Below are 17,495 nucleotides of genomic sequence, written 5' to 3'. Positions count from 1 at the left end.
GTGCGGTGGCAGCGCCTCTCACAGCCTTAACCCGCAAGTCTCAGACCCGTTTTGGCTGGACCCCGAGGCTGTCAGGGCATTCGTGGAGCTTAAGGGATGTTTCACCCCTCCTTGTTCATCCCGATCCTACTCGTCCCTTTGTGGTAGAGGTGGGCGCCTCGGATATGGCATTAAATATGGCATTAAACAAAGCCTCTGTGACCATGTATGCTGATTATACAACCATATACGTGTCAGAAACCACAGCTAATGAAGTCACTGAAACCCTTAACAAAGAGTTGCGGTCAGTTTTCGAATGGGTGGCCAGTAATAAACTGGTCCTGAACATCTCTAAAACTAAGAGCATTGTATTTGTTACAAATCATTCCCTAAACCTAGACCTCAGCTGAATCTGGTAATGAATGGTGTGGTGTTGCCTTAGATTGTAAACTGTCATGGTAAAAACATATAGATTCAATGGTTGTAAAGATGGGGAGGTCTGTCCAGAACAAAGAGTTGCTCTGTTTTTTTGACAGCACACTCCAAAAAGTCTGCAGGCCCTAGTTTTGTCTTATCTTTGATTATTGTCCAGTCATGTGGTCAAGTGCTGCAAATAAATACTTAATTAAGCTGCAGCTGGCCCAGAACAGAGCGGCACGTCTTGCTTTTCATTGTAATCACAGGGCTAATATACAGTGCTATGAAAAAGTATTTGCCCCCTTTCTAATTTTCTCTACTTTTGCATATTTGTGATACTGCATGTTATCAGATATTCAACCAAAACCTAATGTTAGATAAAGGGAACATAAGTGAACAAATAACACAACAATTACATATTTATTTCATAAACAAAGTTATGCAACACCCAATTCCCCTGTGTGAAAAGGTAATTGCCCCCTTACACACAATAACTGGTTGTGCCACCTTTAGCTGCAATGACTCCAACCAAATGATTCCTGTAGTTGTTGATCAGTATCTCATGTCGCTGTGGAGGAATTTTGGCCCACTCTTCCATGCAGAACTGCTTTAACTCAGTGACGTGTGGGTTTTCAAGCATGAACTGCTCGTTTCAAGTCCTGCCACAACATCTCAATTGGGATTAGGTCTGGACTTTGACTAGGCCATTCCAAAACTTCCAATTTGTTGCTTTTTAGCCATTTTCATGTAGACTTGATTGTGTGTTTTGGATCATTGTCTTGCTGTATGACCCAGCTGCGCTTCAGCTTCAGCTCACAGACGGATGGTCTGACATTCTCCTGTAGAATTCTCTGATACAGAGCAGAATTCATGGTTCCTTCTATTAAGGCAAGTCGTCCAGGTCCTGAGGCAGCAAAGCATCCCCTTTTTACGCTGCTGCTACTCTGTTAAGTATTTATGCATAGTCACTTTAACTCTACCCACATGTACATATCACCTCAACTACCTCAACTAGCCGGTGCCCCCACACATTGACTCTGCAACGGTACCCCCCTGTATATATAGCCTCCCTACTGTCACTTTATTTTACTTCTGCTCTTTTTTTTCTCAACACTTTTTTGTTGTTGTTGTTGTTTTATTTTTACTTTTTTTGTTTAAAATAAATGCACTGTTGGTTAAGGGCTGTAAGTAAGCATTTCACTGTAATGTCTGCACCTGTTGTATTCGGCGCATGAGACCAATAAAATTTGATTTGATTTGATTTGAAACCATCACACCACCACCACCATGCTTGACCTTTGGTATGATGTTCTTACTGTGGAATGCAGTGTTTGGTTTTCGCCAGGCATAATGGGACCCATCTCGTCCAATGCTATCATCTTGTCACTCATTGTCATGCTGTTTGTCTTGACAATGCCTAAAAGCCAAAAGCACAGACAGTTCTGGGACCAGGCTAGCACACTGGTACCTAATGCTGTAAAGCACCTCAGGCATGTTCAGTGTCTGTAGCACACAGGTGCTCCCATAGAAATCGATTTGTATTTCTATGGGCGCTTCTATCTGTATTTGCTGTAGTGAGACCTTCTGGCTGCGTTTAGACAGGAAGCCCAATTCTGATGGTTTTTTTCACTAATTGGTCTTTTGATCAATCAGAGCAGCTCTGAAAAAGATCTGATGTGAAAATATGGTGCCAATATGCTTGATACAATTAGGGCAAAACAGGAGAGAAACTGTACTGTATCATGAAAGTGCTAGAGGACCTTTTGCCAGTGCAAATGAACCCCTTCTCTCAAAATAAGTTGAATATTTGATGTGTAATAACATTTCCTCTCCACCAACCAGATGCGAGCAGAGCGTTCTCTGGATTTAGGATTTAGCAAATCAGCGAATAATAATGAATTTATCCTATATTAATATGGGTTATAAAGATTCAACAAGATCAGACTGAGAATTTTGATGAGTGGAATTGGCCTAATGTCTTAGCTGACTAAAATACATTGAATTCTATATGTTTAATTCATTGAAATTAATAAATGTAATGACTAAGCAGGAACAAACTTGAGGAAAGTTTCAGAACCTCTAGATAAGAAATGGAGTCTGTCTATCTATACGTATTTTGTGTGTGCACCCCATCTGTCTACATGTCTTAGAAATACTTAAGCACTGTATGTTGAGCTAAGTACAGAAGCTCTTGATAATATAGTCTGTCTATACAGTAGGTATTAATGATTAAACAACAGTGCTTCCTTTGTAATACATGAAAAGAAGGACATATTGTACTGTAGAGAAATACCTAGCTGAGCATCATTTGTAGGCGTCTACAGAGACTGTTGCCAAATCAGACATAGTAATAGGCCTTCCCTTTTCTAAGTGAACTCTGTGCAGGTAATTAGCAAAAGCTCGTAATTATCTTGTACCTTGAACTCAATCAACAGATCAAGATCAACAGCTGCCTCATATGTGCAATTAACCTTTATATGAAATTGATGTGGTAGCTGATTGCAATGAAATGTCCTTGACTCCCAAGTATAAAGTACTTTGGATCCGTCACACACAAAGCCATTCTGTCTCATTCAATAGTCAGTGCCCTGTCATCTCATTGTTGAGAGGGATTTTTTTCAGGAAAACAGCTAACTTCCTGCATTTCAACACAATTTATGTTTTTTTTAAATGCAGTTTTATAATGCTACTCTACACATTTTGCTGTAGGTCAGAGAGAAACATTTGCTGTTTTACATCTCATCTCATGCCATTGTTAACATTTTGCCATGAGGCTGAGAGAAAATGTTGAATTTTTAAGCTAATTTCCTGCAATTATAGCTAATTTGCTATCATATTGCTATCTGGGGGGGGGGTTACGGGCCCTGAAAATAGTTAGGTCTAGTCACTGCCTTTCATCAAATTATAACAGATTTAATACAGTATGTGCCAAATCAGTATGTGGGTAGTGGGTTCGATTCCCGGGACCATCCATACGTAAAATGCATGCATGACTGTAAGTCGCTTTGGATAAAAGTGTCTACTAAATGGCATATTTTATTATAAATTATATTACCAGTCCTGGGTTCACAAGTCCGTCTGGTTATAGACAGATATAAACCGTTTATAATTTTTTGTATTTTTTATTAACCTTTATTTAACCAGGTAAGCCAGTTGAGAACAAGTTCTCATTTACAACTGCGACCTGGCCAAGATAAAGCAAAGCAGTGCGATAAAAACAACAACACAGAGTTACATATGGAATAAACAAAAACAAAACATACAGTTAATAACACAATAGAACATCTATATACAGTGTGTGCAAATGTAGTAAGTTATGGAGGTAAGGCAATAAATAGGCCATAGTGCAAAATAATTACAATTTAGTAATAACACTGGAGTGATAGATGTGCAGAAGATGATGTGCAAATAGAGATTCTGGGGTGCAAATGAGCAAAATAAATAACAATGTAAATAACAATATGGGGATGAGGTAGTTGGGTGGGCTAATTACAGATGTGCTGTGTACAGATGCAGTGATCGGTAAGCTGCTCTGACAACTGATGCTTAAAGTTAGTGAGGGAGATAAGTGTCTCCAGCTTCAGAGATTTTTGCAGTTCGTTCCAGTCATTTGCAGCAGAGAACTGGAAGGAATGGCGGCCAAAGGAGGTGTTGGCTTTGGGGATGACCAGTGAGATATACCTGCTGGAACGCATACTACGGGTGGGTGTTGCTATGGTGACCAATGATCTAAGATAAGGCAGGGATTTGCCTAGAAGTGATTTATAGATGACCTGGAGCCAGTGGGTTTGGCGATGAATATGTAGTGAGGGCCAGCCAACGAGAGCGTACAGGTCACAATGGTGGATAGTATATGGGGCTTTGGTGACAAAACGGATGGCACTGTGATAGACTACATCCAATTTGCTGAGTAGAGTGTTTATTTATTTTGTACATCGCCGAAGTCAAGGATCGGTAGGATAGTCAGTTTTATGAGGGCATGTTTAGCAGCATGAGTGAAGGAGGCTTTGTTGCGAAATAGGAAGCTGATTCTAGATTTAACTTTGGATTGGAGATGCTTAATGTGAGTCTGGAAGGAGAGTTTACAGTCTAACCAGACACCTAGGTATTTGTAGTTGTCCACATATTCTAAGTCAGAATATGTGGACAACTACGAGAGTAGTGATTCTATTCGGGCGGGCGGGTGCAAGCAGCGTTCGATTGAAGAGCATGCATTTAGTTTTACTAGCATTTAAGAACAGTTGGAGGCCATGGAAGGAGTGTTGTATGGCATTGAAGCTCGTTTGGAGGTTTGTTAACACAGTGTCCAATGAAGGGCCAGATGTATACAAAATGGTGTCGTCTGCGTAGAGGTGGATCTGAGAGTCACCAGCAGCAAGAGCGACATCATTGATATACACAGAGAATAGAGTCGGCCCGAGAATTGAACCCTGTGGCACCCCCATGGAGACTGCCAGAGGTCCAGACAACAGGCCTTCCGATTTGACACATTGAACTCTATCTGAGAAGTAGTTGGTGAACCAGGCGAGGCAGTCATTTGAGAAACCAAGGCTATTTAGTCTGCCAATAAGAATGCGGTGATTGAGTCAAAAGCCTTGGCCAGGTCGATGAAGACGGCTGCACAGTACTGTCTTTTATCGATCACGGTTATTATATTGTTTAGGACCTTGAGTGTGGCTGAGGTGCACCCATGACCAGCTCGGAAACCAGATTGCATAGCTGAGAAGGTACAGTGGGATTCGAAATGGTCGGTGATCTGTTTGTTAACTAGGCTTTCAAATACTTTCGAAAGGCAGGGCAGGATGGATATAGGTCTGTAACAGTTTGGATCTAGAGTGTCACCCCCTTTGAAGAGGGGGATGACCGCGGCAGCTTTCCAATCTCTGGGGATCTCAGACGATACGAAAGAGAGGTTGAACAGGCTAATAATGGTATTTGCGACAATTTTGGCTGCAAATTTTAGAAAGAAAGGGTCCAGATTGTCTAGCCCAGCTGATTTGTAGGGGTCCAGATTTAGCAGCTCTTTCAGGACATCAGCTACAGTGGGGAAAAAAAGTATTTAGTCAGCCACCAATTGTGCAAGTTCTCCCACTTAAAAAGATGAGAGAGGCCTGTAATTTTCATCTTAGGTACACGTCAACTATGACAGACAAATTGAGATTTTTTTTCTCCAGAAAATCACATTGTAGGATTTTTTATGAATTTATTTGCAAATTATGGTGGAAAATAAGTATTTGGTCACCTACAAACAAGCAAGATTTCTGGCTCTCACAGACCTGTAACTTCTTCTTTAAGAGGCTCCTCTGTCCTGCACTCGTTACCTGTATTAATGGCACCTGTTTGAACTTGTTATCAGTATAAAAGACCCCTGTCCACAACCTCAAACAGTCACACTCCAAACTCCACTATGGCCAAGACCAAAGAGCTGTCAAAGGACACCAGAAACAAAATTGTAGACCTGCACCAGGCTGGGAAGACTGCATCTGCAATAGGTAAGCAGCTTGGTTTGAAGAAATCAACTGTGGGAGCAATTATTAGGAAATGGAAGACATACAAGACCACTGATAATCTCCCTCGATCTGGGTCTCCATGCAAGATCTCACCCCGTGGGGTCAAAATGATCACAAGAACAGTGAGCAAAAATCCCAGAACCACACGGGGGGACCTAGTGAATGACCTGCAGAGAGCTGGGACCAAAGTAACAAAGCCTACCATCAGTAACACACTACGCCGCCAGGGACTCAAATCCTGCAGTGCAAGACGTGTCCCCCTGCTTAAGCCAGTACATGTCCAGGCCCGTCTGAAGTTTGCTAGAGTGCATTTGGATGATCCAGAAGAGGATTGGGAGAATGTCATATGGTCAGATGAAACCAAAATAGAACTTTTTGGTAAAAACTCAACTCGTCGTGTTTGGAGGACAAAGAATGCTGAGTTGCATCCAAAGAACACCATACCTACTGTGAAGCATGGGGGTGGAAACATCATGCTTTGGGGCAGTTTTTCTGCAAAGGGACCAGGACGACTGATCCGTGTAAAGGAAAGAATGAATGGGCCATGTATCGTGAGATTTTGAGTGAAAACCTCCTTCCATCAGCAAGGGCATTGAAGATGAAACGTGGCTGGGTCTTTCAGCATGACAATGATCCCAAACACACCGCCCGGGCAACGAAGGAGTGGCTTCGTAAGAAGCATTTCAAGGTCCTGGAGTGGCCTAGCCAGTCTCCAGATCTCAACCCCATAGAACATCTTTGGAGGGAGTTGAAAGTCCGTGTTGCCCAGCGACAGCCCCAAAACATCACTGCTCTAGAGGAGATCTGCATGGAGGAATGGGCCAAAATACCAGCAACAGTGTGTGAAAACCTTGTGAAGACTTACAGAAAACGTTTGACCTGTGTCATTGTCAACAAAGGGTATATAACAAAGTATTGAGAAACTTTTGTTATTGACCAAATACTTATTTTCCACCATAATTTGCAAATAAATTCTCTCATTTTGTCTGTCGTAGTTGACGTGTACCTATGATGAAAATTACAGGCCTCTCTCATCTTTTTAAGTGGGAGAACTTGCACAATTGGTGGCTGACTAAATACTTTTTTCCCCCACTGTATCTGAATTTGGGTGAAGGAGAAGCGGGGAGGGGGCATGGGCAAGTTTCAGCGGAGGGTGCAGAGCTGGTGACCGGGGTAGGGGTAGCCAGGTGGAAAGCATGGCCAGCCGTAGCAAAATGCTTATTAAAATTTCGATTATCGTAGATTTATCGGTGGTGACAGTGTTTCCTAGCCTCAGTGCAGTGGGTAGCTGGGAGAAGGTGCTTTTATTCTCCATGGACTTTACAGTGTTCCAAAACTTTTTGGAGTTAGTGCTACAGGATGCACATTTCTGTTTGAAAAAGCTAGCCTTTGCTTTCCTAACTGATTGTGTATATTGGTTCCTGACTTCCCTGAAAAGTTGCATATCGTGGGGGCTGTTCGATGCTAATGCAGTACGCCACAGGATGTTTTTGTGCTGGTCAAGGGCAGTCAAGTCTGGGGTGAACCAGGGGCTATATCTGTTCTTAGTTCTGCATTTTTTGAATGGGGCATGCTTATTTAAGATGGAGAGGAAAGCACTTTTGAAGAACATCCAGGCATCCTCTACTGACGGAATGAGGTCAATATCCATCCAGGATACCCGGGCCAGGTCAATTAGAAAGGAACTAATGCAGTACGCCACAGGATGTTTTTGTACTGGTCAAGGGCAGTCAAGTCTGGGGTGAACCAGGGGCTATATCTGTTCTTAGTTCTGCATTTTTTGAATGGGGCATGCTTATTTAAGATGGAGAGGAAAGCACTTTTGAAGAACATCCAGGCATCCTCTACTGACAGAATGAGGTCAATATCCATCCAGGATACCCGGGCCAGGTCAATTAGAAAGGCCTGCTCGCTGAAGTGTTTTAGGGAGCGTTTGACAGTGATGAGGGGTGTCATTTGACCGCGGACCCATTACGGACGCAGGCAATGAGGCAGTGATCGCTGAGATCCTGGTTGAAGACAGCGGAGGTGTATTTAGAGGGTAAATTAGTCAGGATGATATCTATGAGGGTGCCCATGTTTACGGATTTAGGGTTGTACCTGGTAGGTTCCTTGATAATTTGTGTGAGATTGAGGGCATCTAGTTTAGATTGTAGGATGGCCGGGGTGTTATGCATATCCCAGTTTAGGTCACCAAGCAGTACGAACTCTGAGGATAGATGGGGGGCAAGCAATTCACATATGGTGTCCAGGGCACAACTGGGGGCTGAGGGGGGGGGGGGGCTGTAGCAAGCGGCAACAGTGAGAGACTTATTTCTGGAAAGGATAGTATGATAGAGCTCTATGATAGAGTTTGCCAAGGATCACTGGACACAGATTTATCTGTTAGGGGACAGAGGTAAACATGAGGGTTTTATTTGATATTATTGTATGAATCATATTATACTGCAATTTGAATCATAACAATATTGGATAAAGGATGATCAAATAAAAAGCTACAGAAGCTTACTGTGTGTCCCCAGTTTTTCTGTGTTTTTAACATTAGTTACAAAATCAGCTGTGGGATATACAGTGGTAATACATTTAATATTAGAAGTTTAGGCTTTCACATTTTAGCCTGAAAGTCTGCGTTTAGTTGCATTTACTAAGATATATTACATTTGGAATGTACAGTCGTATGAAAAAGTTTGGGCACCCCTGACAATTTCCATGATTTCCATTTATAAATAATTGGGTGTTTGGGTCAGCAATTTCATTTTGATCTATCAAATAACTGATGGACACAGTAATATTTCAGTAGTGAAATTAGGTTTATTGGATTAACAGAAAATGTGCAATATGCATCAAAACGAAATTAGACGGGTGCATAAATTTGGGCTACCCAACAGAAAAATCACATCAATATTTAGTAGAGCCTCCTTTTGCTAAAATAACAGCCTCTAGGTGCTTCCTATAGCCTCTAATGAGTGTCTGGATTCTGGATGAAGGTATTTTGGACCATTCCTCCTTACGAAACATCTCCACTTCAGTTAGGTTTGATGGTTGCCGAGCATGGACAGGCGTTTTTTCAAATCATCCCACAGATTCTCAATGAAATTCAGGTCTGGGGACTGGGATGGTCATTCCAGAACATTGTACTTGTTCCTCTGCATAAATGCCCGGGTAGATTTTGAGCAGTGTTTTGGGTTGTTGTCTTGTTGAAATATCCAGCCCCGGCGTAACTTCAACTTTGTGACTGATTCTTCAACATTGTTCCCAAGAATCTGCTGATATTGAGTGGAATCCATGCGACCCTCAACTTTAACAAGATTCCCAGTGCCGGCACTGGCCACACAGCCCCAGAGCATGATGGAACCCCCACCAAATTTTACTGTGGGTAGCAAGTGTTTTTCTTGGAACGCTGTGTTCTTTTGCCGCCATGCATAACGCCCCTTGTTATGACCAAATAACTCAATCTTTGTTTCATCAGTCCACAGCACCTTGTTCCAAAATGAAGCTGGCTTGTCCAAATGTGCGTTTGCATACCTCAAGCGACTCTGTTTGTGGCGTGTGTGCAGAAAAGGCTTCTTCCGCATCACTCTCCCATATAGCTTCTTCTTGTGCAAAGTGCGCTGAATTGTTGAACGATGCACAGTGACACCATCTGCAGCAAGATTATGTTGTAGGTCTTTGGAGGTGGTCTGTGGGCTGTTTTTGACCGTTCTCACCATCCTTCACCTTTGCCTCTCCGATATTTTACTTGGCCTGCCACTTCTGGCCTTAACAAGAACTGTGCCTGTGGTCTTCCATTTCCTCACTATGTTCCTCACAGTGGACACTGACAGCTTACATCTCTGCGATAACTTTTTGTAGCCTTCCCCTAAACCATAATGTTGAACAATGGCCCCCATGTTGCCACTCTTCAGAGGAGAGTCAAAGAGAACAACAACTTGCAATTGGCCACCTTAAATACCTTTCCTCATGATTGGATGCACTTGTCTATGAAGTTCAAGGCTTAATGAGCTCACCAAACCAATTGTGTGTTCCAATTAATCAGTGCTAAGTAGTTACAGGTATTCAGATCAACAGAATGACAAGGGTGCCCACATTTTTGCATAGCCTATTTTTCACATCTGATTTAATTTCATACAAATTAATATTGCTATACTAAAAATATTTGTCTGGACAATACCCCAGTACTCAGCTTTTATTAGAAAATGAATGGCATGCCACTGTGATCATTTTCTGTGACGACAGAGTAAATGATTATGCAGCCTCAGAGGGGTGCCCAAACTTTTTCATACGACTGTATCTACTCTGCATCTCCTTTCTCTGACAGAATACTAGAAATTAATCATAGCAATATCCTACACTGCCAATGGCCTTTCAATGAATATGTGTGTGTACCACAATTTGGTTTAGCAAAGAAGCGTATCAAAAATACATTTGGTTTAGCAAAAAATAGATAGGATTGCTGCATTAACATAGCTAAGGCCACACACATTAGTAGTAAAAGCCGAGTTGACGTTGGGTGAAACCAGTAATTAGTGGTTAAGTGCTGAGTGCAGCCTCATTTAAAAGGCCCTTTAGCATGCTAGGAGTGAGTCACTAACTCTCTCACAGAGATGCATGCCTCTCCACTGACCTGGCAATCTCTGGCATTTTGGGCAACACTGTGAGAGTCCCAAGTCTGAGTCATTATTTCTGCTCACACAGAGACTGCACACTCACGAATGTGCCCACCCTAGTTAGCCAGGGGAAACATTCTGTTTCAAATGAAAACACTGATTTTAAGGTTTCTCTAGGCCTGAAGGGAGAGGAGAGAAAGGATATGTGCATCCCAAATGGCATCCTATTCCCTTTGTAGTGCACTACTTTTGGTCAGGGCCCTTAAGGCTCTGGGCAAAAGTAGTGCACTATGTAGGGAATAGGATGCCATTTATAGGGTACCATTTGGGACAAGACAAGAAGGACCAGTTGCCAGTCAGTTCAATGTAGTTTCTTTGGATGCGTTTTGGACTGTCATTGTAGATACAGTATGTGTGTTTGCCTTAACAGAGGCCGGGGGTCATATCAGTCATTATCTGTGTCCTAAATGGCACCCTATTCCCTATATAGTGTACTATCAAAAGCAGTACACTATGTTGGGCATACGGTCCCATTTGGGATGAAGCATTAAGGGCCCATTGACCCGGTGCGAGGTCTCTTCCGCTTGGTGCCCCTGATTGTTTGTTAACGCTTCTGTAGCCTTTTTATTGACATTGCTGCCTGATGTCGTACTGTGTGTGTGTGTTCCCCCTGAGGCGTGCTGTGTGGATCTCACCCTTTCTGTCACATGCCAATTGTTTCTCCTGGCAGGGATTGGGTGTGTTTAGCAGAAAAAGACTAACGTGAAACGACAGTTCATTCTGATGTTCAGTTTGTTTGCAAGCCACTCTCTTCCTGCAGGACACCACGTGATAACACACTGCCCAGTTTGACTATTATGTTCTTCACACTCAGTCCATCATCACCTTTGTATTGCACTTGACTCCTCCTGAAGAGGCTAACACGTGGGTAACACACTCACACTTACACACTCTCACACACAATCACACACTCTCTCACACACACACATACGTAATCATCACACACGTCTGAAACCCTTTAGGGATCTAGGGAATGTATACAGTTCCCATTTAGGATGCTGAAGGTGTTTTGACGAGGAATTCTCTACCACCCTATGTCCCATAACCACCGACCTACACTACCAGTCAAAAGTTTGGACACACCTACTCATTCAAGGGTTTTTCTTTATTTTCACAATGTTTTACATTGTAGAATAATAGTGAAGACATCAAAACTATGAAATAACACATATGGAATCATGTAGTATCCAAAAAAGTGTTAAACAAATCAAAATATATTTTATATTTGAGATTCTTCAAATAGCCACCCTTTGCCTTCATGACAGGTTTGCACGCTCTTGGCATTCTCTCAACCAGCTTCATGAGGTAGTCACCTGGAATGCATTTCAATTAAAGGGTGTGCCTTCTTGAAAGCTAATTTGTGGAATTTATTTCCTTCTTAATGCGTTTGAGCCAGTCAGTTGTGTTGTGACAAAGAAAGGGGGGGTATACAGAAGATAGCCCTATTTGGTAAAAGACCAAGTCCATATTATAAAATAAGCAAAGAGAAACGACAGTCCATCATTACTTTAAGACACGGTCAGTCAATATGGAACATTTCAAGAACTTTTAAAGTTTCTTCAAGTGCAGTCGCAAAAACCATCAAGCGCTATGATGAAACTGGCTCATGAGGACCGCCACAGGAATGGAAGACCCAGAGTTACCTCTGCTGCAGAGGATAAGTTCATTAGAGTTACCAGCCTCAGAAATTGCAGCCCAAATAAATGCTTCACAGAGTTCAAGTAACAGACACATCTCAACATCAACTGTTCAGAGGGGACTGTGTGAATCAGGCCTTCATGGTCGAATTGCTGCAAAGAAACCACTACAAAAGGACACCAATAAGAAGAAGAGACCTGCTTGGGCCAAGAAACACAAGCAGTGGACATTAGAGCGGTGGAAATGTGTCCTTTGGTCTGGAGTCCAAATTTGAGATTTTTGGTTCAAACCGCTGAGTCTTTGTGAGACACGATGTGGGTGAATGGATGTGTAGTTCCCACTGTAAAGCATGGAGGAAGAGATGTTATGGTGTGGGGGTGCTTTGCTGGTGACACTGTCTGTAATTTATTTAGAATTCAAGGCACACTTAACCAGCATGGCTACCACAGCATTCTGCAGCAATATGCCATCCCATCTGTTTTGGGCTTAGTGGGATATCATTTGTTTTTCAACATGACAATGACCCAACACACCTCCAGGCTGTGTAAGGGCTATTTTACCAAGATGGAGAGTGATTGAGTGCTGCATCAGATGACCTGGCCCTCACAATCCCCCCACCTCAACCCAATCGAGATGGTTTGGGATGATTTGGACGGCAGAGTGAAGGAAAAGCAGCCAAGAAGTGCTCAGCATATGTGGGAACTCTTTCAAGACTGTTGGAAATGCATTCTAGGTGAAGCTGGTTGAGAGAATGCCAAGTGTGTGCAAAGCTGTCATCAAGGCAACGGGTGGCTACTGTATTTGAAGAATCTCAAATATAAAATATATTTAGATTTGTTTAACACTTTTTTGGTTACTACATGATTCCATATATGTTATTTCATAATTTTGATGTCTTCACTATTATTCTACAATGTAATAAATTGTAAAAAAAAGAAAGAAAAACCCTTGAATTAGTAGGTGTGTCCAAACTTTTGACTGGTACTGGACACAGAATATTTAGAGTGCAAATTCACGATGCGTAAATATATTGGTTATTCTATCCATCTCTCCATTTACTCTTGGGAAAAATCACATCCATTTGATTCTACCTTTAATATAATGGGAATCCAGTAAACCTACTCATTTATTTATTCATTTATTCTCTGTCTCAACTTCATATATAGTCAGGAAATTCAGTGTTCAGATGCCATGATTTTTTTACAATTTCAAACAAGATACAGTATCAAAGCATCTTAAACATGTTCCTGATACTGTAGATCAGGGATCATCAACTAGATTCCGCCGCGGGCCGAGTGGATGGTCAGGGGTGTCGGAACATAATTACAAACCATTTGTAGATTGCAAATTGACCGCAAGTAGCCAAACAGATATAATATTTGACTAAAACATAATCATTTCAAACCTTGCTTACATTTGTATACGATCACATATATCTCTCTATAATGCGTCAGCATACTTTGGAACAGATTCCCAAAATTAAAATCACTTGGACCTGATTTGCTGGTGTTTTTACAGTCTTTTATGCTCCTCCCCTTGGGGGGCCAAATAAAATCATCTGGCCTGCAGGCTGTCAGTTGGGGAACCCTGCTGTAGATTCATGTCTTGTTCACTGGTCTCTGCCTGCCATTTTGCAGCCTATAAGATATGTTGTCCTATGAAGGATTCATTGAATTTCTAATATGAATGTGCATGAATGTAATTACTGTACACCTTTCTTTCAACTACACAACTGACCTATTCAAATACTAAAATCTAAGGATGAGTTAATTCAAGTTAATCAAAGATGTAATTTCTTTTTAATTAGGTGAGTGGAAGACATCCAACATGTAACTTCCTTCTGGAGCTTAAGAAAGACCAGGAGGAATGTCTTGTGAAGCTGAGGGAACAAGAATCTTCAAATGCCTCCAAAGGTGACATCATCATCACGGCATATTTTGATTTCACATTTATCTCCTCATCAGACAGTTAAGATAAACCGTGGCTTGTGAATAGATTTCCGAATATTCCGGGAATGGAAACAGACTGCAATTTTTGTTGAATGGTGAAAGATTACAAGTTTACATAGATCTTTAGGTCACTCACCTAAATTATTGTTATGAAACTTTTAAAAGAAGATCTGAAATGCCACCTATTCAAGTGCCTTTGAAAAGTAATGAAAAGTAAATCCCATTTGCTCCTCCCCAAATTAAATTAAGACTTTCAATAGATGTAAAATTGTTTCTTAGTCTAGATAAGCATCACAACTCAGATTGTGACCACGAACTTTTGATGTACACTGTATTGACACTTTCCATTGAAGTAAATGTTGTACATGTTGAAGGTTCTACGAGGCCTATGAGCATTCTACAAAACCTTATGCCTGCAAGCCCCACCATGCTGCCGACTCACTATGTTGAAACTTTACTGGGAGTTATAGCCAAGGCTGTGCTACATAAATTAAACTAATTGGGTAAAGAAATTATGTGACTTGTCAGGGGAAATAGTTTACGTTATCAAAGTGAAGACGATACTCAGTATTTCGGCTTGCTCCTGAGTCCTGACACAAAAACAATGTGTATTGTTTTGTTGAAATTATACATTATTTCGCCATATACATTTCACCATAAAAGCATAGGTACAAAGCAGTTCTTATTTAGACAATATTAAGTAAATTATGCATGGAAAGTACCCAGTTAGCATAAAGTAACATAGAAGAGAACATAAAATAACTGTAACAACTTCATTAATAGATTTGGATTGTATGCCTTTATGTATTTTTCCTGCCATGTGATGTCCTTTTTTGTATTCTTTCAATGATATCTACATCTCTAAACCTGACCAGTGTATATTTCTTAGCCTGACTTGACTCAGTGTACTGTACTGTGTGTGTTTCTGTAATATTAATATAATATTAGCTGTCAAGCAGACACCTTATCCAAAGTGACTTACATCAGTGAGTGCATACATTTGCATATGGGTGGCCCCAGCGGGAATCGAACCCACGACCCTGATGTTGCTAGCACCATGCTCTTACCAACTAAGTCAACTGTGCTTCGAAAGCATAGAGAGCATCCAGGTCAACATTAAAGGGAGCAGGGTTTTCATGAATCAGTTACCCTGGCGTTGGAATGAAGCCATTCTTAATGCAAATCGATAATTTATTCATTCTTGTTCTATAGCCTAATATGATTATGAAACATTTATGATTTAAAAAATGATGTGTTTGTTAGCGCCAGTAAGCACTGTGGGTGGCAATGTGCTCAACATTGTTATCTTGAGCACATTGGAACATAGGAACACATTGAGCACATTGGAACATAGTGTTGTACAGTACTGCCATTGTCATACACTGTATCGCAGATATGGAGATACCATAAAGCAGGAGCTGCAATTGAAATAATATCATGTGTGCATCCCAAATGTCACCCTATTCCCTATATAGTGCACTACTTTTGACCAGAGCCCTATGCACGATAAATGGAATAGGGTGCCATTTGAGACACCGAGAGACACATATTATACCACGAAGAGAGTGGAGAGATACTCATGTGGATCACATCGTGAATATGTATTTTGTTGTCCGTTTTTCACAATGTGTTTTAATTTCATTCATTCTATCTGATGTTAATTGTTTTCTTTTTATAGAGCTAGCTACGTTGTTTACAGATGGATGCTCTCTCTGCTATCTCTCTCTCTCTCTGGAAGGGAGCGGAGCTATGTTTTACTGAGCGTGTCACATTGCTTCTTGAATGTCCAATATCTTGAAAACTTGACTGCTGACATTCAAAACATTTTGGGACTGTATTAACAGTGGACTAATGAAAAAATTCCCAAAATATTGTTTTATTTTGTGGATTTTTCCTTTGTCTGCCATTGGCACTTTCACAGTGTTTCGTTTAATTAATAACAAGATATTTCAGGAGTCACGTTTCAAAGAAAGGTTTCATTGGTGAGACAAATAGATTCACACATTTAGCCACTTTCACCTCCACACGGAGAGTCTATAATATAGTTTCATAGCACCAGTAGCCTAATGGACTACCATTCATTCTGAAAGAGCCTAGTGCACTGTATGCTGTGCATACACTATGTATGTGAGGCATTTATCATATTCAATACTGCTACAGTATGATGCTATCCATAATGAACAACCTGTAGAGGGAGGGTATGGTCTTGAAGTAGATTTGCTTTGGGAAATTAGAATGAAATGGATGTGATAGTTCCATGAGGTAGGCAGCTATTTCACAAATATGAGTTATGAAAGACAAACAAACAACGGTCTTGAATTGTTGTATTTATATTAAAACTCTGCTGTCTGATCTCTTGACAGCAATGGGATGCAAAGCTATCTGGGATAACATAGCATGTTGGAGCCGTGCAGAGGTTGGAGAGGCAGTCACTAGAGAGTGCCCCAGAGTGCTCAAGATATTCTTTGGGAGAAATGGTACAGTATTGTAGCCTATATTTTTCTTCATACACTGCTCAAAAAAATAAAGGGAACACTTAAACAACACAATGTAACTCCAAGTCAATCACACTTCTGTGAAATCAAACTGTCCACTTAGGAAGCAACACTGATTGACAATAAATGTCATATGCTGTTGTGCAAATGGAATAGACAACAGGTGGAAATTACAGGCAATTAGCAAGACACCCCCAATAAAGGACTGGTTTTACAGGTGGTGACCACAGACCACTTCTCAGTTCCAATGCTTCCTGGCTGATGTTTTGGTCACTTTTGAATGCTGGCGGTGCTTTCACTCTAGTGGTAGCATGAGACGGAGTCTACAACCGACACAAGTGGCTCAGGTAGTGCAGCTCATCCAGGATGGCACATCAATGCGAGCTGTGGCAAGAAGGTTTGCTGTGTCTGTCAGCGTAGTGTCCAGAGCATGGAGGCGCTACCAGGAGACAGGCCAGTACATCAGGAGACGTGGAGGAGGCCGTAGGAGGGCAACAACCCAGCAGCAGGACTGCTACCTCCGCCTTTGTGCAAGGAGGAGCAGGAGGAGCACTGCCAGAGACCTGCAAAATGACCTCCAGCAGGCTCAAACGGTCAGAAACAGACTCCATGAGGGTGGTATGAGGGCCGGACGTCCACAGGTGGGGGTTGTGCTTACAGCCCAACACCGTGCAGGACGTTTGGCATTTGCCAGAGAACACCAAGATTGGCAAATTCGCCACTGGCGCCCTGTGCTCTTCACAGATGAAAGCAGGTTCACACTGAGCACATGTGACAGACGTGACAGAAGTCTGGAGACGCCGTGGAGAACGTTCTGTTGCCTGCAACATCCTCCAGCAT

At 41.7% G+C, this 17,495-nt stretch overlaps 1 protein-coding gene across 1 annotated transcript in view; it reads left to right on the top strand.

The window, feature by feature from the left end:
- LOC311146368 (vasoactive intestinal polypeptide receptor 2-like) overlaps window positions 1-17,495 on the top strand; it is a gene marked incomplete at both ends in the record, with an annotated part of 53,906 nt that overhangs the window by 7,563 nt on the left and 28,848 nt on the right. Inside the window, 2 exons of the mRNA XM_084182854.1 lie at window positions 14,019-14,124; window positions 16,524-16,637. Coding sequence (XP_084038980.1) covers window positions 14,019-14,124; window positions 16,524-16,637 — 220 coding nt within the window. The remainder of the gene's footprint in view (window positions 1-14,018; window positions 14,125-16,523; window positions 16,638-17,495) is intronic.

This window comes from Coregonus lavaretus (assembly GCF_964263955.1).
Source record: "Coregonus lavaretus genome assembly, chromosome: 19".
Taxonomy (NCBI): Eukaryota; Metazoa; Chordata; class Actinopteri; order Salmoniformes; family Salmonidae; genus Coregonus; species Coregonus lavaretus.
Note: the sequence above shows the minus strand (reverse complement) of the source record. Positions and strands in the feature narration are given on the sequence as shown.